This window comes from Neltuma alba, unplaced genomic scaffold (genome assembly GCF_004799145.2).
Source record: "Neltuma alba isolate B1F8T4 unplaced genomic scaffold, ASM479914v2 tig00011524_pilon, whole genome shotgun sequence".
In the NCBI taxonomy this organism is placed as follows: Eukaryota; Viridiplantae; Streptophyta; class Magnoliopsida; order Fabales; family Fabaceae; genus Neltuma; species Neltuma alba.
The window spans coordinates 27,106-49,081 of record NW_021636190.1 but is presented as its reverse complement, the minus strand read 5'-3'; the positions used below and the strand labels follow the sequence as shown (position 1 = coordinate 49,081).

Here is a 21,976-nt window from a genome sequence, read left to right as displayed (position 1 = left end):
GAAATGCGGAGGAAAATATTAATTACAAATAACGGTAACAGTTATTGAAGAGTGGACTCCAGGCCGATCACATTTTTTGGGTTCTTGATCTGCCCGTTATGTTTCCCACATTAAAATATGTTAATACTACTACATTATTTGTTCATCTTAATATCATTAATCAAGTCTCCATCTTTTTTGTCGGCTCAGCTGGTGAAGTTCAAATATTGTTTTTAATTAATGTCCAAAAAGCAAAAAAGATTAGGAATTATCCTACCATGGTTACTGTTGGCTGAGCGTGATTTTGCTTATAACTTGCATCTTAAGTGTCGGTTGGTGCTTAAATAACTATCATTGATCAGAGTTACGCTTAGGCAGTAAAATGAACCTGGATGGCTAGAATTGAATCCAGTTCATATGGATCCCACACAAGTCTTTTCATGTGAAATGGTTTGGTTTCAGGTCAGACTCACCCAAATTGAAGCGTTTTGCTACGTATAAAATGTACAAAGCTTGAAGAAGGTGGGATGGAAATGGATCATGCTTCGCCAACAAGAAGCTAAACAAGCGATATTTGGTTATTTGCTGGATCAAAAGCATGAAGGAGTTTTAAGTTAAATTTTCGTTCTCTTTTTCTGCTTCTTTTATCCTTTTGATCCCCAAACTGTGCTTCAGTTTCTGCAAACTCAACCAACTAATGTAATTCTCGTTTCATAGAAAATAATTTCCAAGAGTTAGTTCATTTTAAAATGCGCTTCACGCGGAATCACACTTAACATAAACATTTTAAAATCCTACATAAAAAATAATTACGTTGACCTCAAAACAAATACTTTGTGTGACCTAATTATGGGGTTGGTCTTCATACTAAATGTAAGGTCTTATTATTTTTTTTTCAAATCATCCTATTAATATTCCGTCAACCATATTTAAATAGAAGAACGAGGGAGGATATTAAGAAAGATTATTGAGATATTTTAGAAAAAAACATGTGATATTTATTATAGTTGAACTTACCTAACTTTTTTAATTTAAACAAATTAGTTAAATAAATTTTACATTAAGGATTAGAGGAATATATTATTTATAAAAAAAACAGATATATTATTTTAAAAAGAATGAATCGGAAATTAATTACTTTAAAACATTATATATCATCTATGATTTATGGTTATTCAGAGGAAAAATTAATAATTGGACTTTAAAAAATTGATTTAATCACAATTAAGTTTTCAATAATTAAAAAAGAGGTTGTAATTATCAATTTAGAATTTTATATAATTGCAAACATGAACTTTAGTTAAATTTAAATGTCACGGCTTAATTTGTAATTATTTAAATTTGTATCCAGTTATCTACAGCTTATTTTTTTTGAAAATCTTGGCAGAGGCCTAGATGTCATGAAAATGATCTTTTAGCACTCAAATGTCATTCTACCAATATGATTGTTAAATACTATCTCCAGTTTTAATTATAAGAGCTAGTTGACTAATTTGAGAAAATTAAAAAAATAAGTTAAGTTAGTTATTTGTAATAAATAAGTTCTGTCTTTCCTAAAATATCCTTACTAATCAAGTGTGTTAACTAAAACAACAATTATTAAAAGGACTATCTTAGAAAAAATTGCATAAATATAAGAGACAAAGTGGATTATAATTTTATATTTAGGATCAAAATAAAAGTCAAACAAGATTTTATATTAAAGACAAGAGGTAGTATATTTGATTATCTGTCACACTTTTTTTCGTTGGGAAAAAAAACAGTTTTACTTCTTCTTTTTTTCCAAAAAAATTTAAAAAAATTAATTTTAGTACCTAGTTTCACATTAAGACAAAATGATATTCTTTAAATGAGTTAACCCATTCAATGTAAAATTATTATCAACCACCAAATATTTTGGAATTAAGATACTATCACCTATCCTAATTATAAAATCTAGGTTATATTGTACAATACAAACCAGATCTTTAATTTCAGTAGTTGTTAATACATCCGAAACCGCAATAGTACAATGTGAAGAAAGAATGGTTCTTCGCAGTACTTGTCTTTTTCTAATCATAACTAGCATCCTTACATCATCATAATTATTTTTATTTATCTTTATGAGACAAGGCAATTGATGCGCAAAAACATTATTTTAATTAAGGATTTGGGAAGCTCATCGACAATTTTGCTTCTTTTAAATTATGAACCCATGAAAGAACACGAAGGATAGCTCTTGCTTTGTGCCACCCTCTTAATATTGAAGGTTGATTAAAAAAGAAAAGGGTGGATAATAGGTTTTATGAGCATATAATGGCCAATCGTTTATGTTTTCTCCTTTAATACGTCAATTAAGATTTTTATGATATTTTATATAAATATTAATTCATATAGATCTTTTAGTATATTTTTTTTATATTTAATCGAGTTAAAGTGTATTCAACATCTCGAAATATTTTTTTGGATGCATTCAATACCTTAAAATATTTTATGATGTATTCAGTACCTTGAAATTTTTTTTAAGTACGTTTAGCATCTTAAAATATTTTTTAGTGCATCAATCACACTAAAATATTTTTTTAAATGTGTTTAGCACACAACAATAGTTTTTTGATATTTCCAGTACCAAATCAAACAAAATATTTTAGAATATATCATCACAAAATATTTTGAAATATTGAATTCACCTGGAAAAAAATACTTTGAGAATTTAACGCTGCTTGCTGGGACGTATTATCCCTCAGGCGTCTTGCATGATTAATTTAAACAGAGTTTTTGTACTTTCGTGTCCATAGACGCGGCTAACTCTCGTCAAACAAATGATTATAATTAATATTTTCATCAATAATTTAAAGGAATATGCTTTTACTTCTCCAATCTTTAATATAAAATTTATTTAATTAATTTAATTAAATTTAAAAAATTAGATAAATTAGTTAACTATAATAAATATAATATGTTATCTCTCCAAAAAAAAATATAATATATTATTTTTAAAATACTTTAATCATTTTCATTATATCCTCATTCCCTCTTATACTTGATTATGATTGAAGCCTTAAAAGAATATTAATAAGAATAATTTAAAAAAAATTAATAGATATAAAAAATAAATTTTATATTTAAAATTAACTATAATTAGATCTTATATTAAAAATGAGAAGAGTATGATTTTTAACAAAACTAATTAGCATATTATCATTGTTTCAAACAAACTGCTTTTGTGTTTTTGCCAGCATTTCAAACAAACCACTTGATTTACACGATATAATTAAGAACATTTGAATTAGCTTTTTAAAAATAATTTTATGGCGCCTGAAATAAATAACTAAAACAATACATAAAAGCACCATTTATCGAGGTTCCCAAACTCTTAAAAACAAAACAATCTTGAAACAAAAACACGAAAAAACCACAATTGATTCAGTTAGTTTTAATCGCTGTTTTTTTCTCTAACCACGAAATTCCCCTGAATTTCTCTGTTTTGGATCCTTCTCTTCTGTTGCTATACTAAACTTCTATCCTATCCTTAAACCCAGTATCATCAACTTAAAACAAACAAATTACTAGTCATAGGCATGCATCTGAATATGAAAATGAAAGTTGGGCGTAAGCCTAGAAGGCCAAATGATGATGGTCCCAGCCACCAAAGAGAAAAAAGGCAATGGAGAAGGCTGAATTTTTCTGAACCTCTCAAATGCCTGCCTCTTTGATGCTTCATCATTTTGTGATTTGTGTCGGCCGAAGGGACACCACTACTTTTCTGTATGTGTGTTAAGTGTCCATATATACTCAAAAGGATCAGATATTCTCAACTAAACGCCTTTTTCTTGTAATGACAATCTTCTTTTTCTCTCAATACTGCAGATCGCAGGAAGATTCTGCACTTTTCATATGCAACTTCCATTTTTATTCCATACTCACGATGGCAGTGGCCTCTCATTCTAATGACAAATAAGAATCTCCATAAGATCCCTTTGAAAACCTTGAGGTTTTCATTTGCTTTTTCAAAGTAGATATCAAACCCTCATATAAATTATATTTTTTTCCACTGATGGCAGGGTTGCTCAACAGCCTAACACCCTTTTAAATAATTATAATTAAGGATATGCATGAAGAGAACAACAAGCTTGTTAAACGTTAACCCAAAAACAACACAAAAAATGAAGAGAACGTTTAACGATGATGACTGGCAGTTTAGAGAAGATTAGAACCAACCAGAGGCAGAGAAAAAGATTTAAAGGGCAATAAAAAATTAACTCTTCCACATGAGGGATGGAGTTGGGCATGCCATTACAACTAAAAGCATATATTATAATTTTTTTTTCCAGTAAAACATACAAAACTTCGGACTGAAACACTCAAATATTTTCCCAATCTCCCACTTCCCAGGGAAAAAAAAACAACAAAAACAGACCTCATAAAGGGACTTCATTTTTCCCCCACTGGCAGCATCAGTTCATCATCATTCATCATCTCCCATAGTGTGTGTAAGTGCGAATAATCAAAACAAAATAGATTGCATGGCATCTAAGTCTAACGACGATGATGACGAGGAGATCAGATTGTGGTGGAGATTGCCAAAGAAGAAAGAGAATAAAATATGGAAGAAGCCGACAATGACATGATCGAACCATTACAGTGGTGGCCAAGAATCAGCTTCGCTGATACTGCTACTCTATGAAACCAGTTTTGGACAAGATAGCATTTCTCACTTTGCTAAGATCTCTCCCTTTGAGCGTCCTCCCTGCGCCTTCACACACAGAGAAAGAGGAAATCTGGTTCCTTGCAAGCTTCCTAGCAAGCCATTCATGCGGGGGAATGATACGATCTTCATCATCTCCATCTTCTTCCTCCTCATCACCACCATTTTTATCATGTTCATGTTCTTCTTCTCCATCAATTTTTGGCCCCGTCTTCACATTTTTCTGATAAATTTTAGACCAGTCAGGAATGTTCAGAGGAGCTGAAGAACCCTGAAGCGCTTCAAACTTATGGCTGGTTTGTGAGCTTGCCCTCGGAATCTTTCTTGGAGCAGCAGGTGAGTGCCATGCAGAGGAAGAACCAGAGGAATCTTTAGAAGCAACTTTCTTCACTTTGGGGCTTGACCCATCCCTCTCCTCCGCCAATCCCCACACTTCTTCTTCATCGAACTCTTCATCGCCTATATGGGTTTTACTCAGAAGATCATCCCAAGCAGCCATTTTTGCTGTAAAACCCTCAAGAGTCAGATGGGTACTTATGACATGAAACAGAGAGAAAATGTGTTGGGGGAGATTTGAGGGATGAGGGGTGACGGATGACAGGGTTTCTTGTTTCAGTATATGTAGAGATAGATGATAAATAAAGAAAATTTCCCATCATGAATGCGGATACTAAAGAGATAAAAATAGGCTTTTTATTTTTAAAAAAATAGTTTTCTCTCATTGGGAATCAAAAAGCAGAAAGGTGTGTAAGAGAATAACATCAGGAATCTACCTTGCTTTTGTTTTCAAAACCCTCCAAAGAAACAAGGGACTTCAGAAAATAAAAATTTCTGAAATTGGAACACCAAGAAACCCCCAACGCACCAACCAGCCAGGGTAAAGGACGAAGCTTTGTAAATCACCTTAATGCCTCCAGAGAGATCACAGGTTTCAAGAGACCAGGCTCAACAGAATAGTACCTGGAAAGAGACAAATTAGGAGATAGAAAAAGACAAGAGAAGCATATGAGAGCATAAAAGCAAAAAAAAGAAGAAAAAAAAAAGCTTGGTATTATTATTGTTATTACTGTAATATAACGCCTGGAAAAGAGCCTCATTTAGTAAAGAGAAGCAACAGAAAATGATGGGTCATGGTGTGAATCTCAGTTCCTTTTGATGAGCCCATTAAAAACCTGTTACCTGGAAATAAATCAAATAATGCACACAGGGCGGTTAATCGCTAGAAGCCAAAGGAGGTAGCAGAAGAAGGACAATAAGCAGGAGGTGGGGTTCAGGTCCTGCATTGAGCAAACCCAGAGATGAACAAGTCCCATCAGAGCAGTGTTTCCATAAAGAACAAGAAGAGGAAAGAGCAAAAGACAAACCCATTTTATCAAACTTCTTGTTTTTTCTTTAGATAAAAAAAGGGCGGGAGGGCCTGAAAAGGCTGCAGCCTTGATTGAGAGAGGTGGAGAAGAAGGATTGGGGCGACCGTACTACTGTTATTAGTGATTCGCAAAACCTTATCCTCTAAAACCCGCAGCACAGGATGCTCATTCGGCGGATACCAGAGAGAAAAGGCTATGAGGGGGATTTTTCTCTTGCCCTTTATCTATCTGTATGCCTATGTGAAAGTGTGAGCCCAAGGGAAGGCTTTAATAATATTGTATTGTGCATAGAAGAGGGAGCTTACAGCTTATGAATGAAGTAAAAGCCAGTTGGTTGGGTATTACTATGACATTGAGATATGGAGCGACTTGTTGCTGACGAATGACGATGTGGTTCCTCCTTTCCAACTGTTACTCTCTCCCTTTTCTTCTCTCTCAATGCTTTCCTCCTCCTTCCTGTGCTGTGGGATTATTAATACTGCACAGTTGCACAGAGAGAGAGAGAGAGAGTTGTAGCTAGAGGGAGGGGAGAGCCCGGGGCCTCAGGGATTTGTCTAAGGGTGTGTCTAACTTCGTATTACACGGCAGGATGGTCCGTTTGATTATATGGATAGGAACATATCTGGCCATACGTCTTCCTGAGATTGTAGGTCCCATGTACCTCTTATATTTCAATGAAAAAAAGGGAAAATATAAATATATATACACTAAAATACGTATCAGATACGATACATGTGTTGTGTATTTTATGATATATATAACACATTTTGATTTAGATATGTATTAGATACGATTCATGTATCGTATATTGTACGACATGTTTTAAATTCGTACGTACTATTTTATGATATATATACATATATAAAACACATTTTGATCTAGATGTGTTTTAGATACGAATATGATACATAATATGCATATCTTAAGCATTTGTATGTTTTTTCCTTTTCTGAAATGTTTCAAAAGTCAAAAGTGGGAAAGAAAGTCAAATTTTAGCTGTACGTTATTAATCTTTTTAAATCCTTTTTTTTTTTCAAAATACTTAATTAAAACTCGAATAATGCGCGTATTTTGTATTGGTGTATCATAAATAGGTTGTATTATTAAGATAAGATATCGAGGATTAAATTGAATTCTTATGAATTCATATGTCTTCTGTATTTTGGCCAACGACAAGACACGTGGTTTAGTTCTATATTATGTTGATCGCATCCTATATAACACGCATGTCTTCCCAACCTCAATACCTCAAGTAACTATCAATGTCCATTATATACGAGTCAAAAAATTAATTATTTGTTTAAATTTAATATTTAATATTAGTGCGAGATGCCAAATGTGCTAATGTTTTTGGCCTTCATGAATGCATTAAATATGTGAGCTTTTTTCATTAGGCGAAAAACAAAAAAACATAGCATCTTAAATCTTCATGCTGTACTAAGAAAGGTAAAAGAGAGTCATATTTATGACTTGAGAGTTATGTTTTTGAGTTCACGGACAAGTTTTGTAATATTAGAATGTTGGAGGATAATAACATGGCAACCAAGCCAAAGCAAAATGGGATTTATAAATCACCAAATATTCATAAATGCATGGGAGCTTTTTAACCGTGCAAAGTCACGTCCTGGGGTTCCATCCATACGGTTCTCTTCTTGATCGTGATCAGCATCAATTTTACTTCATATTAATATTAAAAAAAAAAAAAAAAGACACGGCATGTGAGACTATCACAGATTCAGATCACACCTAAGATAATTATAATCGTTACTTTTGTTGGTTCGATATATTTATTTAGATGTTACTAATATAATTCATATCATATATAAAAAGGATAAATTTAAAAAGTTATAGTAAATATTTATCATCTATCACAACTCCTTAATATAAGAGTTAGTTTGATATTTAATTTAGTTATAAATATAAGACTCAAATCCTTTTTATTTCTTATATTTATCTATTTTTTAAAATAGTATTTATAGTAGCTATACATATTCAATGTTTCATCAAATGGTAATTCAAAAATTTGAATTAATACATATGATTGATAAGGGTATTTTAGAAAAGACAACACCTAATTGATTAATTTGAATATATTAAGAAAGTTTATTAAATTAGTTGTTTATAATAAATAGGTGTTGTTTTTTCTAGAATGTCATTGCTAATCATGTGTATTGGTTAGAATTACCGTTTGATGGAATCTTTAATATATGTAACTATTACAAGATTACTTTTAAAAAATGGATAAATATAAAAAATAAAATGTATTGAAATCTTATATTTAGAATCAAATTAAAAATCAAACTAATTTTTATATTAATACTCCTTTGGTCCTTAATATAGAACCCAATTATTGAGTTTGTTTTTGTTCTAAATACAAGACTCATTTTTCATATTTATTAATTTTTCTAAATTACCCTTATAGATACTCTCTTAATCATAATCAAGTAGAAGAGAGAGGGGTATTAAGAAAGATTATTACAATATTTTAGGAAAAACGTGTCACATTTTTTATAATTAACTAACTTACATAATTTTCTTAATCTAATCAAATTAATTAAATAATCAAATTAATTAAATAGGTATCATATTAAAGATCGAAAGAGTAGTAGAAAATAGTATTAGCATTAAGGACGGCGGTAGCATGGTTCTGGGGTTAATTTGAGTTATATAATGTTGTGGACTTGGTGTGGATTGATTCATTATTGTGTCGTTTGCAGTGACTGTGCGATTGTAGTAATGGATCAATGATTCTGATCATGCAATGCGGGTTTGTCTTCTGACTTTGCGAGGAGTTTAACTTTGAATTGTTTGTTTTCTTGGGACATTTATCATGTGTGTGTTAGCATTCTTCGATTATTTAACTCACGAGTTTTGTTTTATTTAAATCGTGAATTTTATTCAACCAATTCTTTATAACTACTATTAGTAATACTAATAGAAAGTTTTTTCGTTTTCGCCGCCTAACATGCTTAGATTCCAAATTACACTCAATATTTCTTCAACAAAATCGATAATCGATTTCAAATATATAGCGCTTTAATATAACTAACTTGGAACGAATCGTCTCATATAAAAAATTTATTAAATTAGCAGAAAAAATTTAATTTTATTCTTATTATTAAAGTTATCTCTCTCCATGCTTATAAATCTTTCATGTATATCTCATTTATTTTAATAAAAATGAATAAAATTAAAATTAAAAACAAACATTAAATATAGTATACGTAATACTACCTCTGATTCTAACTATAAACAAAATTAATTAAGATTGAAAAAGGTAATATATATTAAAAAATAAGAATTATTGTTAAGTTGTGTGCGGGGTTAAGAGAGCGTTTGATTTATCTACCAAAAAACTATTTTCATGTAAATTGATATAAAATTTTTTTTAAGTGTTTGTATATTTAAAAAGTCATAACCAACATTTTTTAAAAATAAAAAAGAGGAGTAATGAGGGGATGAGGAGGAGGCAGGGGGTTGCAGGTGCAGGGGCTGCTGAGGAGGGATTGATATGACATGATGAATGTATCAGTCTTATCAGCCTGCCACTGGAACTGCAACCACACTGTGTTCGTGTCGTGTCGCTTCAATGCCCAACAAATCAAAGCACATTAGGCAATGTTCAGGCTTCCCCCCCGCCTTCTCCCAAAATGGCCCTCCCCTTCCATTTAATGCAAAACAAGACACAAACGGAAAAGGGGTTTGGTCAGCCCCTTCTCCTAATGCAGCCCTTCAAAGCTTGAACTTCCGTTTCATCGCAGGGATTCATTCCCGGTTTATGTAATAAATCATGTCTATTGCTGCATAAAACATGATAAATAAATCAAACTATTTATGCCTAAAAACTACTGTGATTTGTTGAACCTTTTTTTGGATGACATATGAATGTAAAATATTAATTCATCTGATATTAATACTACTTCCGTCCCAAATATAAGAATTAGTTGATTAATTGAATAGATGAAGGAAACAAATCAAATTAGTTATTTGTAATCAATAGATGTTATTTTTCCTATAATATCTTTGACTAATCAAGTTTGTCAGTTAAAACTATCATTATCAGAATGACTACCTTGAAAATAATAAATAAATATAAAAAATAAAATAAATTGGGATCTATATTTATGACTAAAACAAAAATCAAACGAAATCTTATATAAGAATCTAAAGTAATATAAAGTAAGAGCTCACTGAGTGATTTGTTTCAACACTGAAAACAACATATGAAGTTGCCTTATCTCATGGATTTATAATTTTCATCCTAAACAATCAATCATTGACTATACATATTAAAGAAAATTATTATCAACAAGAGTAATTGTCGAGACAAATAATTAATTTAATTAATTTTTTAATATATGTAATTTACTCACTAAACTCCTGTTTCCAATTTTAACATTCACACGTGTAAAAAAATGAGAAGCCCTAGCCTTGCCCGCGCCTTCCCACTTTGAATTCTCCGCCTCGCGCCTCCATTCACGCCCCTCTCTGCACATGAGACCGTTGTTTCCCGCCACGTCCTTCTTCTCCTTCCTCCTCCTCCTCCTCCTCCTCCTTTTATACCAACCACCTTCCCTCCCATTTCTCTCTATCCCTCTCTCCCTCTCTCTGTGTGATCCAGACACCATGAGAGGAACTACGGGAAGGAAGCCGTGTCAATCCTTGCTTCCCAACAGGGACCAGCGATGCTACTATCACAATAGGTTTCTTAAGCCTGGAGCTCTGGGCCGTCTTAGGGACTTCAAACTCAGTGCAAGATCCCGGATCTTTGATTCGCATGCTCAGATTCCTATCTCCGAACTTCTTACGTCCCACTCGTCCTCCACTTCAACATCTTCGTCCAGCGATCAGATCGATCCGGCAATGAACCAGATCAATTTTGGAGTTCCTTGCTTTGCTTTGAGGATCAATAGCCCTCGATGCCTGCTCAGAAAGAAACTCTTTGCCGTTGCTCCAGTTTTCGCAGAGAGTGAGCAGTTATAGATTCATGATGTATCAATAAGTTGATCTATATATGATTCTTGTCCTGCCTAATAAATGGCACATTTAGTTTCTGATATTCCTCTTTGCCATTTCTTAGACTCTTTTTGGTCAGTTTGACTCCCCTTGGTGTCGATTTATATTCATCATTTCGTGTAGAATTGGAGACATCTGCGATCTTAATTAAGGGATCGCACCAGTTGTTGTATTTGATTGAAAATTACTTGCAGACGGCGGGGGAAAATTTATGTTTTGAGCTGCTTCACCACTAAATGGATTATTAGTGATCGATGAGTATTTCATCTCATCTTATACTGATAGTGGAAGGCGGACTAATTTTCTTAATGAAATGGTCAAATACTATATGAAGCAGTGATCAAATTAACCAGAAGCAAAATAAACAGTCATGAACTCCTTGGATCTCATTTGGCAAGAGATTGACAAGGAATCAGTGTGATTAGATTTCTCCGTCACAATCCTAAATCCCAACAGAGTAATATTGGGTTAAGAATAGCCTAGTAGGATCATAAATTTGATCACAAGTGTCTAACAGATTTTACTTGTAATAAAATTCATCAGTTAAGTTTGAGTTGAAAATCAGAATATCAGTAATCCTTCACAATTAAATTAAATTACAAATAACTTTCAAACACATAGCTTCCTCCTGAAGGGGCCGAACATAGTGATTCTGGACATTTAGATTCCAAATGCTGTTGACTGTATGAACTCAAGTTTGCTGTGTTAGTGCTGAAAACTCATACCGTACACTGTTATTATTATTATTATTTCTGCTACACGCTTTTCTAAACTCATCGCTGGTTCATTTCGTCTGAACATTGCCTGTCATAATCTTCAATGGTTCTTTCAGGTATACAGCGTCTTTCGGTCATCTCGTGAGCAAGAGCAGCATATTATGTTCCCTTCTACTCCGTCTTCTTTAATGAACCTGCAGTTCTGTGTAGTCTGCTTCTCCAGGTGAGTTTGGATGTGACACACGGCAAACTAAATTCCTCATTGCCAGCTCAGAATCGGTACAGCTTGACTTAGCTGCTGTTTATTCAAGATTTTTCCATTTAAATCTGAATTAAAACTTCGAAATAGTTAATATTACGATAATGTAGAAGCGACACTGGATTCTGCATAACACATTAGACTGGTCGAAATGTTCAGGATCACAGGAATTGGTGAAAATCAAGTCTTATCCAATTGACATGAGGATCAAGTTCTAGTAAAGCTTACACAGATTTTTTAAAGGGAAAATTACACTCAGGTCTCACAGAGCACAATTAATATAAAAAAGGTCCCTCAAAATCACGAAATGATTCTGAAGTCCTCAGGGACCTGTGTGCAATTAATTCTAATTGTGAAATTACGTAGTTACCCCTGTTAATTTGAACCTATTTACAACCTCAACAGTGGCTGTTAACAACCTGAGAAGAGGTGGTTAACAACCTCAACAACGCCCCTGGCATTCCGTAGAGCGAGTTGTCATGAGCACTGCCGAGGTTGTCAATCACGTTTTCTCGGGTTGTTAACAGCCACTGTTGAGATTGTAAACGAATTGTTGCAATAAAATTAACAAGGGTAAGTAGGTAATTTCACAATTAAAATTAATTACACACAGATCCCTGGGGACTTCAGAATCATTTCACGATTTTGTGGGATCTTTTTGATATTAATTGTGCTCTGTGGGACTGAGTGTAATTTCCCTTCTTTAAATTCCGTGAATTTAACATCGTAGCAGAATTAACGTTACAATTGTGTATCAAAATACAAAATCAAGCGAAAAGAATTAACGTTGCAACTTCTGTACACAGGAAAAGGGCACCGAGTCTTAGAAATTAGCTGTGTGATATTTTTCATAATCTAGACACGTTCGCACTCGCATTTCATGGAATTCAAAGGATGTGAATAGAACAGTCATCTATGAATTCTATCATATATTTTTGTCTGATCTGCATCGTTTATTATGCGCCTTATGCAGAAAGGTTTTGAAGAAAACTTTAAATGGCCGCACTTTAACAGAAGATTCCTTTGTTTTTTTTTTTCCTCCGGTAAATTATGTATGACTCTGCTTTATCACTAATATCGTTTTGTTTTGTTTCAAACAGAAGATTCGCTGATTAAATTCCAAATTAAAAAAAATAGAATCCAGGAACAGCTTGGGCCATTCATTAATTACTTAACCGGGCCAAGGGGAAGACCCATTATGTAATGCAGGCACAGCCCAAATTCCAATGGATTAGTTGCATATTCAGGTTCAACCCAGAGACCAGTGCTGCTGAGACTTTTTTCTTGGGGGGAAAAAAACTGCTTTGACAATTAGAATAAATTCTTGAGGACACTACATGTTAACCTTAGCTGTACGTATCAAACACGAGCCACCCGCAGAAAATTTTTCACTGTCAATTACCGGTCAGACGAGCATTATTCCAACGATATAGTTTAAAATTGAAGTAACGATTGTAAGAAATACAATCAATCAATTTACCCACAAACAAGGGGTTACTATAAAACAAATTTCTGTACATGATCGGTCAACATGAGCAAAGCCCAAGTTAAACATCCCCGGTTTCTCAATTCATATTTACAAAGAGAAGGAATATTGCCGAGTGTCTATTCGGGGACTGGGGAGTGCCAAAAAAAAGAAAGTACGAAGCACCATTTTCATTCATTCGCAAGCAGAACTTGAGCTCTGATGACTTGCAATCGTCACAACTACAAATGATAATTAATTCCTAAATTATCAATATGGACAAATCGAAAGAACCTATGTTAGTCATCATGGTGCATCATTCGATCTATGATTATCACCATGGCTGGAACTTTCAACGGTTAATCCTACATTCAAGCTTGATCTTGATTTACCGGAATGCTTCCTGGGTTTTTTTGGTGTGGCAAAGGCAACAGGTCCCAGGTTCAGCTGCTGTACCATGTCAATAGCATGTCCGTCCTCGGCAACTGCTTTGTTGCAAGATTTTGACTTGCAAAATCTCCTAGTGCGAGACAACTCAACGTTTTGAGAACTTGGAGCTTTACGGGCTGTACCCACTTCTTCTTGCATGGTTCCACCGATTCTGCCCACTTCATGCATGGTCGTTGAGGCCACGGCATTATCTGCTGAACACGAGTCCAAGCTCAACCATGCAGTACTACTTTTGTCCCCCTTTTCTTCACTAGACAGAGCCATTTTTGATGCACGTATATCATCTCTGACAGGGCTATCATCGGCTTGAGTGTTGCAATTGGACGGGGGTTCAGATGAGCTTTCCATAAAAGAACTCTCTGTAACTTTCTCTACTGCAGAATATAGGATTTCCTATCAAAACAAAGTAATAAAGAAAATCAGTTAACTGAGAACATGTGAATCAGCAATTCACCTCGTACAAAATATGATATTCTTTAAAGTGATATGAACCTGACAAGAAAATCACAACAGGGGAAAAAAAAAAAACGCTAGCAACCAACTAAAAGGACACAAATACCTTATCATGTGCCTCAATAAGTTGTTCGCAGCCAGAACTATTTTCTCCTTCAGAGTCAGCCATCTCCTCACACTCAAACTCCACGTGTTCTTCTATATCTTCCTCAGAGTCACTTAATTCTTCCTGTTCCATCACAATCTCAGGATGAGAATTATCACCAAGATCATCAATGTCACATCTGCTGATATTATCACTGGGAGAAACCAACAGCTGGGGATGAGCCCATGAAACGAGCTTGCTACTGCTAACTGTAGGGCTTTTTTCACCCTCCTGACTTGAGGGAACACCAGTCTCTAAAGGTTTTGCTGCAGTTCCACAATTTGTTGCATTTATTGTGCATCCCAGTGGGTCATTTGCTTCCAAGGGTCTGATTTCAATAGATTTATCCTTTCCAGATGCATGACTTAGGTGAATATCCAAGTCAAGCTCATTGGACTTTCCATTTATACTAGAAGATGTATTTGTATTTGTAGCTGGCATACCACTCGGAGCCAGTGACTCAGTCTGAACGGTATCAAAACTTGTTTGCAATTGCGAATCATTTGATTTCTGCAGAAGCGGATGGAAATCAAAGCCATTGGACCTTGAAGTACAACCTTTTGATTTTGAAGATTTATTAGAACCATCATCATGGTTTTGCTGGTGAGGCCGATGGAAGAGACTTAGATTTAATTGTGGTTGAGTTCCTGAAAAGAAACTAAAGGAGCTAGAAGTGCCTGAATTAAATTTCAATGGATAATAAGCCATGTTTTCAGTGGCTTGAAACAATAAAGGATGCATTTCGAGATCACTACTAGGGCCTTTTTCTGCAAAAGATCTAACCCCCACAGTGCCAGATCTTTCATGTTGAGAACCAGTAGCATTATCATATGCTGTAAGCCTTGTACTCACAACTGGATGAACACTTCCGCATTTTTCAGCAGGTGAAATTGGAGCAGAATGATCTTTCCTATGAGTAGCACCACCTCCAGAAGGGTAAATCTTAGATGTTCCACACTGGTATCCTTTAAAGGCTGTCTGAGAAACTACACGAACAGATGGAGGGAGATTTACTGGGGGCAAGTCTGGTGCTAATTTCACCAAGTGGGAGCTATTTACTTTCCGAGAACGATATGGCCGATAGTGGTATTTGGAGTTAGACATTGTCATATCAAAAACTGGGTTTCTAGGTTTGATGGCACTAGGAACACCATGTAGACCACTACTTAAGTCAGATGAAATTTGAAATTGTGGAAGCTTAGATACAAAAGGAAATGCATCCCTACCACCAATCTTGGGTCCAGCTTTCCCGCCTGCACTGTTTTGATTTTGTTGAATGTTGTTTTGAGAAGCCTCTTGTGCCATAGCATCATTGACAGGGTTTACTTCTGTGTCTTCTGCAGGAGAGCGTTCAGGACACATAGCAATGGCTCTCTCTGGCCTCCAATCGGCCAAAAATGCCTGATGGACATAAGCAACGTCTGAATCATCCATCCAACTTTCTGTGCCAGCAAGTTCGTCCTCACAAACCTGCAATAAAGTGCAACAGGTTATGATAGTAAATTTATTATCAGTCAGCATTAAACCTTCAATGCCATAGCCTCAGCCCTATTGCATAGGTTCATGAACTTAGCAGCAGAGTTAAGAGCTTGGTTTGCAAATTTAGGTACACAAGTTAAAAACACCTTTATGTGCAAATAAACCAATCAGGCCACAAATCAATGGTATGCCCACACATTTACCAGCACGAAAAACAATTTCTGTGACTTATAGCTTCCTATGCAGTTGCATTTGCATGTGAGCTGCGTTTGAATGGCAAATTCAAGACAGCATTTTGAAACATTTTCAGCCTGAATATTAGTCGTCATAAGCCCTTCAGGCAGTCACCTCGATGCTACATGTGAGGCACCATGACAAATTCATGGTAAATACGGGCAAGGCCTAAAAACAAACCTCTTTATCAGATACAGTTTGCCAACTCTCCAAAGTAGCAGCTTTCAACTTTCTTCTTTTTGACTCGTACAATCTTCGCTTCTCCTTTTTGGCTGCATCTAGCTTATATGACTTTTGAGTCCCAAGAGCAATACGCCACTGACGTGGAAGCAAGGATGGATCTCTATGTGGGACAAGATATTGCCATACTGACATCCAGTCAAATTTATAAACCTTAAGTCCCTGTGTGTTTTAGGTCATGTATCAGCAAGGCATAATGCCTGTCTATCAAAGAAGATATCCATAGATTTTAAACCATATACATTGTTCAATAAACTACCTCATGAATACGCGCTATCTCCTCTGCAGTTAATGGAGAAGTTTTCATTCGTCTGACCGCCTGCATGAAAAAGGCAAGCAACAATATCAAGATTTATATTAACTAACTTATTGAGTTACTGTGGTTACACGCATGCTATACAGCGTCAATACGAAGTCTGCTAGAGTGCAATAGCTTTAAACTAAAGCTTCCTGTCCTTTTCATTAACTGATGTAAAATCCCTGTAAGGATAGTTCCTTATCCATAAACAATGTACTTTTTCCCCCTTCCATCATGAACTATTCTTTCATTTTCTCTTTCGAAAAGAAAAATTTATCTATGTTCTGATATTGCTCAACACCATAATTTCTTACGACTAGCATATTAGACAACCTAATATAGTCAGCAACTTACCTAATCAGATAACTTTTCAATAACAATGACCCTTTTTTTTATCTATCTAATCCTATCCATTAAAAGGGGCTTTGCAGAGTTCAATGGGCCCTTCTCCTTTTCGCTTTGGAAATATGTGGTTGAGAAACCCTTGTTCATGATGAAAATCGAAAGCCTTGAAGGAGAAAGTCAACTTTCAGATTATGAAAGAGGAAATTCTTGCGGAATTGGATTCTTCAGATTAGTTGGAATACAAGATACAATATCATTTGCAATATTTTGAAATTTGGACCAATCATTAAACCAGTTAAGACAATGGTTCATGGTTCAATTGAACCAGTTGTATTTTAAATTTATTATATCTAAACATAACAAAAGAAATTAAAAATAGTATAATTATAAATTAAATTTCAATTAAGTACTTAAATTGGATTATATTCTTCTATGCATTCGTCAAGAAATAAAACGAAACAAAGAGAATAGTATAAATAGGCTCTCATAATAAAGGGAGAAGAAGTATCATTAAAAAGAGGGTGCTCGAGAATGACGTATTGTCTAGTATATTGCTCTTGATAAGCAATTTGGAAACCCCAAGCTCCCAGTAAAGTAATTTGTTTTTTTGACAGCAATCCTCAATAGGATAAATAGTAATGACAAGCCTGTCTGATGGCTCCATAGAGTTCTCCCCCATTGTGAACCATGTGAAAATCTGAGTGAGAAAATTTGCGCTGTTCATTTTGTCACTGTCCAGCAGTGAGTTACCTTTGGAATAAACTCTTTGCTCTTATTGGGGAGAAAGAGTGCGCGCGCGCGTGTGTGAGAGAGAGAGAGAGAGGGGACCACAGCTACAAAAAGACGTTTTGCAATACTTCGGATTCTCATCAACAAAATTTGCTCTATCTATCACTATAAACAAGCATACATTCATCATTGTAATTAATCATATAATTTAAGCACTTGAATTCACCTTTATTGGATTATCTGGAGCTTTTGAAGAGCAGCGGTTTTTCTGCCTGACAAAAATCTGCAAGTAAATGACCCCATATCCTAGATCAGTCACAAAGTTTTTACCACCACAATGAAGCTGCTCGTCCAAACATAACATTTAAACCAAAAGCTGAGAAAAACTAAAACAAAAACAAAAGCACAAATTTGCATTTCATCACAGAATGTCTACAAAACTTCAGAACAAAATCACCGTGGCATGATAAGTGTAAAACGTACTGCACCGTATAATCACCTGATGCTTAGACTTGCAGGGTAGAAAACGTTGTTGAATGGCTTTCCAATCTGTATTATATTCTAATAACCCTAAGGCCAGTAATCTGTAATCATAGAAAAGAAATGTCAACTGCATGAGCTTCTTGTAAATGATGAGGATAAAAAGCAGCGATAACAAGAGAAATGCAGAAAATCAAAGTCAACTAAAAAACCAAAGAGGAATAATGTATAAATTAAAAGGACAGAAACACACTTGGTCATCTTACACCTCAGTAGGACCAGAATAGGCTATCATACATTCTGAAGCTAAATAAGACAGCAACATCCTTAATTGTTTCTCCAAGGAAAAAGGAATTTCATTACGAGCTAATAGGTCTGGCCAAGGAGAACAAGGAAAGGCAAGAACAGTTTGAAAGGTAAAGAAAGTATACCAACAAAATAAAAAGAAAGAAAGGAAAATTAGCAAAGAAAAGATGACAAAGAACAAATGCAGTTAAAGATATTTTTTACGGTGATTCATCATAGCAAGTTTTTCTTCTTGCATATACAAATATGTTTAAATATGCGCTAATAAATAACCAAAAAAGGGGGGGGGGAACTGCTTTACCATCAAGTTCAAGGCCAGAAAGTCAAGAACTTCAAGCAGATAAGATCAAGAATCATAACCAGAAAGGCACTAAATACAGATGGTTCAGAAAGAGAAGATCTGCAACTCACTCATCCTCTGAATCAGTGAACAGTACCCTGTTTACAACTGCTGGTGGGGGTGGCTTATGTGGAAATAATACTGGATTGAACATAGGCAGAAATCTTTGAGTTAACTTAGCAATTTCCTTAGGTACTGAAGCAATTGATTGCTTCATTGTACTTTCAACAAGCATGGCAGCCAATGTTTTCTTAGGCTGCTGCTGACCAGGTGAAGTTGGGACCACATTGCCAGCTGCAGAGGTATTTCCACTTGAAACTTCATTAGGAGCATTGGATAATGATGAAAAACAAGGAAAGAGAGGCTCCTTCTCAGCATGCATCTCACATCCAGATTTCAAGTAACGGTTCCGACACTCTTGGATGGCTGCAAAATTTCAATCCAATGCCTAGATATGTAAAGGCCACTCTTCTTAACCATAATATAACGGCAAAGCACATAAAACACTTGACATCTTTAATATGACTTACCATAATTAACATCATCTACAAATCTTCCAACAAAATTAAGGGAAGCAACATCAAGAATAGATATTATAGGGCCTCTAACAAAAGATGATGGTAGAGAACCCTCGATGTCTTGAGAAGAAATTGACCAGCTTGAATTATATCCACATCTTCCTTCGGAAGAACACTGATTTGATTGGGAAAGATACATTCTCTGTGCATCATATGAACAAGAAGATTCTGTGTCGTACTGCCCTCCATTAGAGACAGATGAGAAGACATTTGATGGATAAAAGCAAATACTAGGGTATGGCACACTTTTTGAAGATACTACTTTGTTGCGTTTGTTAAGCAACTCAAAAAGCAAATCTTGAACCTGAGAAGCAATGTGTTGCCGCGAAGGATCAAAAACTGACAAAGAAAATACCTGAATAAGAAGCTGCACATGCTCATGAATCAACACGTGTAACTGACCAATCTGTTGAGGAGTAAACCCATTTACAAGACCATTTCCTGAAGCACAAGACTGAAAGCTCAAAGTAACATCAGGCATCAAAACTTTCCCTGAAGCAGGTGTCCCATTGGACATATTTGGCAAAATGGGCCGCAATGGCTTCTTAGCCAGTCCTAAAGTCTTCTTCTCACATTGAGAAGAAACCTTTTGGCGCCGATTTTGCCTAGTCTCAGGTCGTCGTGCAGCTCCTTCATACTCTTTTCGAGTCTTCACAGCTGCATTTTCTTCAATATCACTCTCTAGTAATTCTTCAAGCTCGATCTCAAAGTCTGCATCATTATCCTCATCTTCATCATCAACATTTTCATTTCCATGAGGGGATAGACCTTCATCATCTCCACCCTGTAACACAGCTGCGAGAAATTTCCTATATTCTTCTTCATCATCAACATTTTGAAGGTCATCATCATCATCACTCTCTTGAAGGAAAGTCTCAAGTTCATCAAGAGTGAAACTTGCAAGCGAATACCGGGCTCTGGTGCGAGTACAGATGGCATCACTATCATCTGTTTCTACTACTAGATTTTGGGGTTTTGTTGCATTATTTAATTCTCCTGTCTTCAATGCATAATCATCAGTCTTACTACTTAAGCCATTGTCCTTCTCTTGATTAGTTTCTGACTCAGAATTCATAGCTGATTTTCTCTTTTTAGAACTGAAAATAGCATTCTTTTGCAATTCTTGTTCACATGTTCCATCCTCAGAAAGTGATGAATGCACTGCAATTTCCTCCTCACCATGTTCACGATCTTCTATGGCACAGATTGACTCCTTAGTGGTTAGTTTTGATGAATTCATATTCACAGGGAAACTGCTGTCAGCAACATCACCATCCACACCATCAACCTCAGAGATCAAACTTGAAGATGCTTCTTGTGATGGGGTTTCCTTTACAAAAGGATTGAAATCTGCATCCTCCTCCTCTTCTTCCTCATCTTGTGCCTCCTCAGTTTTCAAAATTCTTTCATGGCTATCAGTAGAATGCAACATAATGCGATCCTTGGCACAGCCAACATTCGTTGGCTGTGCATTTGAACAAGAGGGCATCTCACACAAACAATATATGACTGTTCTTTATGCTCGAGCCTCAGAGGATTCAAAAGTGCTGCTTGTAGGAAAAATATTCACACAGAGGTTGAAATCACTATAGAGCCTGGAGAAAGCAGAAACCAGGAATAAGTAAAAGTCTCAGGAAAAGTGCTGTTACTTGTTATATTTCACTTGTTATTCCTAGAGCGTGAGTGTGATCATTACATGCTTAAACAGAGACAAACGGTTGCTTGGTAAGAAAAATATAATCATAAATATAATAATCACAGGATTAAAGGAATATAGGAATGGCAAGTAACAATTCAGAAGCACAATATGCAATGTAGCAGATCCCTTCACATGTTTTCAAACCAAGACAGCTTTGCAGGCACAAATCGATTCATTACCAGCATACACCAAAATTAGAGGATTTCAAAAGCCCCTTCCACAGCCCAAAAGTAACTAACACCACACTCCCGTTGTTAAACCCGTCAATATCGGCATCAGAACATGACTTTCCAAGGCAAAATGTGGTAAATTCACCCAAGTCCTGGAAAAATTTGTCAGTTCCAGAGTGACGACATAAATCCTAATACTCCCTTTGAATCATATTAAGGCATTGATCATAATTGAGTTCAAGGGTTTGAAGGGAGGGAATTGCGGTTTGCACAATTGCCAATACAGCCCAAGAAATAAACCCTAAAAATCTAAAGCAACAACCTCAACAACATCATGAAGCGAGTGTGAATTACACAGAGAAGCAGAGAGCGAATAAAATAGAGATCAATAATGCGCATTTACCAGCGATGAGTTGCCAAGCTACACCGGACCGAATTTCTGCTCCGAAAGACTGCCGTCAAGGAGCTAAAGGTTGAAGAAGCAATACGTTGTCGTTTGCTTGCTTGCTTTGCTTGTTCTCCGATTTGCGTCTTGCGGTCT

At 35.3% G+C, this 21,976-nt stretch overlaps 3 protein-coding genes across 6 annotated transcripts; 1 reads left to right on the top strand and 2 right to left on the bottom strand.

Annotated features, from left to right (window-relative positions):
- Positions 1-4,419: 4,419 nt before the first annotated feature.
- Positions 4,420-6,157, bottom strand: LOC114714627 (uncharacterized). Of its 3 annotated transcripts, XM_028899374.1 has the most exons (4): positions 6,031-6,157; positions 5,734-5,845; positions 5,570-5,626; positions 4,420-5,170 (listed from the first exon to the last, which is right to left on the bottom strand). In XM_028899374.1, the coding sequence occupies exon 4, from the start codon at positions 5,163-5,165 to the stop codon at positions 4,635-4,637; it is 531 nt and encodes a 176-aa protein (XP_028755207.1). In that variant the 5' UTR covers positions 5,166-5,170; positions 5,570-5,626; positions 5,734-5,845; positions 6,031-6,157; the 3' UTR covers positions 4,420-4,634. The 3 variants fall into 3 exon arrangements, with proteins under 3 accessions (XP_028755207.1, XP_028755206.1, XP_028755208.1); XM_028899373.1 differs by having other exon boundaries at positions 5,734-6,033; XM_028899375.1 differs by lacking the exon at positions 5,734-5,845 and having other exon boundaries at positions 5,846-6,033.
- Positions 6,158-10,576: 4,419 nt separating this feature from the next.
- On the top strand, positions 10,577-11,964 carry LOC114714630 (uncharacterized). The gene is made up of 2 exons (XM_028899377.1): positions 10,577-11,002; positions 11,882-11,964. Exons 1-2 carry the CDS (start codon positions 10,660-10,662, stop codon positions 11,908-11,910), a joined length of 372 nt encoding a protein of 123 aa, XP_028755210.1. The 5' UTR covers positions 10,577-10,659; the 3' UTR covers positions 11,911-11,964.
- Positions 11,965-13,499: 1,535 nt separating this feature from the next.
- On the bottom strand, positions 13,500-21,976 carry LOC114714647 (uncharacterized). 2 transcript variants are annotated; one of them, XM_028899406.1, is made up of 9 exons: positions 21,839-21,976; positions 19,519-21,161; positions 19,060-19,414; positions 18,362-18,446; positions 18,089-18,145; positions 16,750-16,809; positions 16,431-16,652; positions 14,499-16,007; positions 13,500-14,332 (listed from the first exon to the last, which is right to left on the bottom strand). In XM_028899406.1, the coding sequence occupies exons 2-9, from the start codon at positions 21,053-21,055 to the stop codon at positions 13,796-13,798; spliced, it is 4,362 nt and encodes a 1,453-aa protein (XP_028755239.1). In that variant the 5' UTR covers positions 21,056-21,161; positions 21,839-21,976; the 3' UTR covers positions 13,500-13,795. The 2 variants fall into 2 exon arrangements, with proteins under 2 accessions (XP_028755239.1, XP_028755240.1); XM_028899407.1 differs by lacking the exon at positions 21,839-21,976 and adding an exon at positions 21,445-21,752.

Coding starts and splice junctions, on each gene's coding strand:
- LOC114714630 (XM_028899377.1), top strand. CDS start 10,660: ATGAGAGGAACTACGGGAAGGAAGCCGTGTCAATCCTTGCTTCCCAAC. Junction 11,003..11,881: donor TGCTCCAGTTTTCGCAGAGA/GTGAGCAGTTAT, acceptor TGGTTCTTTCAG/GTATACAGCGTCTTTCGGTC.
- LOC114714627 (XM_028899374.1), bottom strand. CDS start 5,165: ATGGCTGCTTGGGATGATCTTCTGAGTAAAACCCATATAGGCGATGAA.
- LOC114714647 (XM_028899406.1), bottom strand. CDS start 21,055: ATGCCCTCTTGTTCAAATGCACAGCCAACGAATGTTGGCTGTGCCAAG. Junction 16,653..16,749: donor AGATAGCGCGTATTCATGAG/GTAGTTTATTGA, acceptor TAAAACACACAG/GGACTTAAGGTTTATAAATT. Junction 16,008..16,430: donor AAACTGTATCTGATAAAGAG/GTTTGTTTTTAG, acceptor ACTTTATTGCAG/GTTTGTGAGGACGAACTTGC.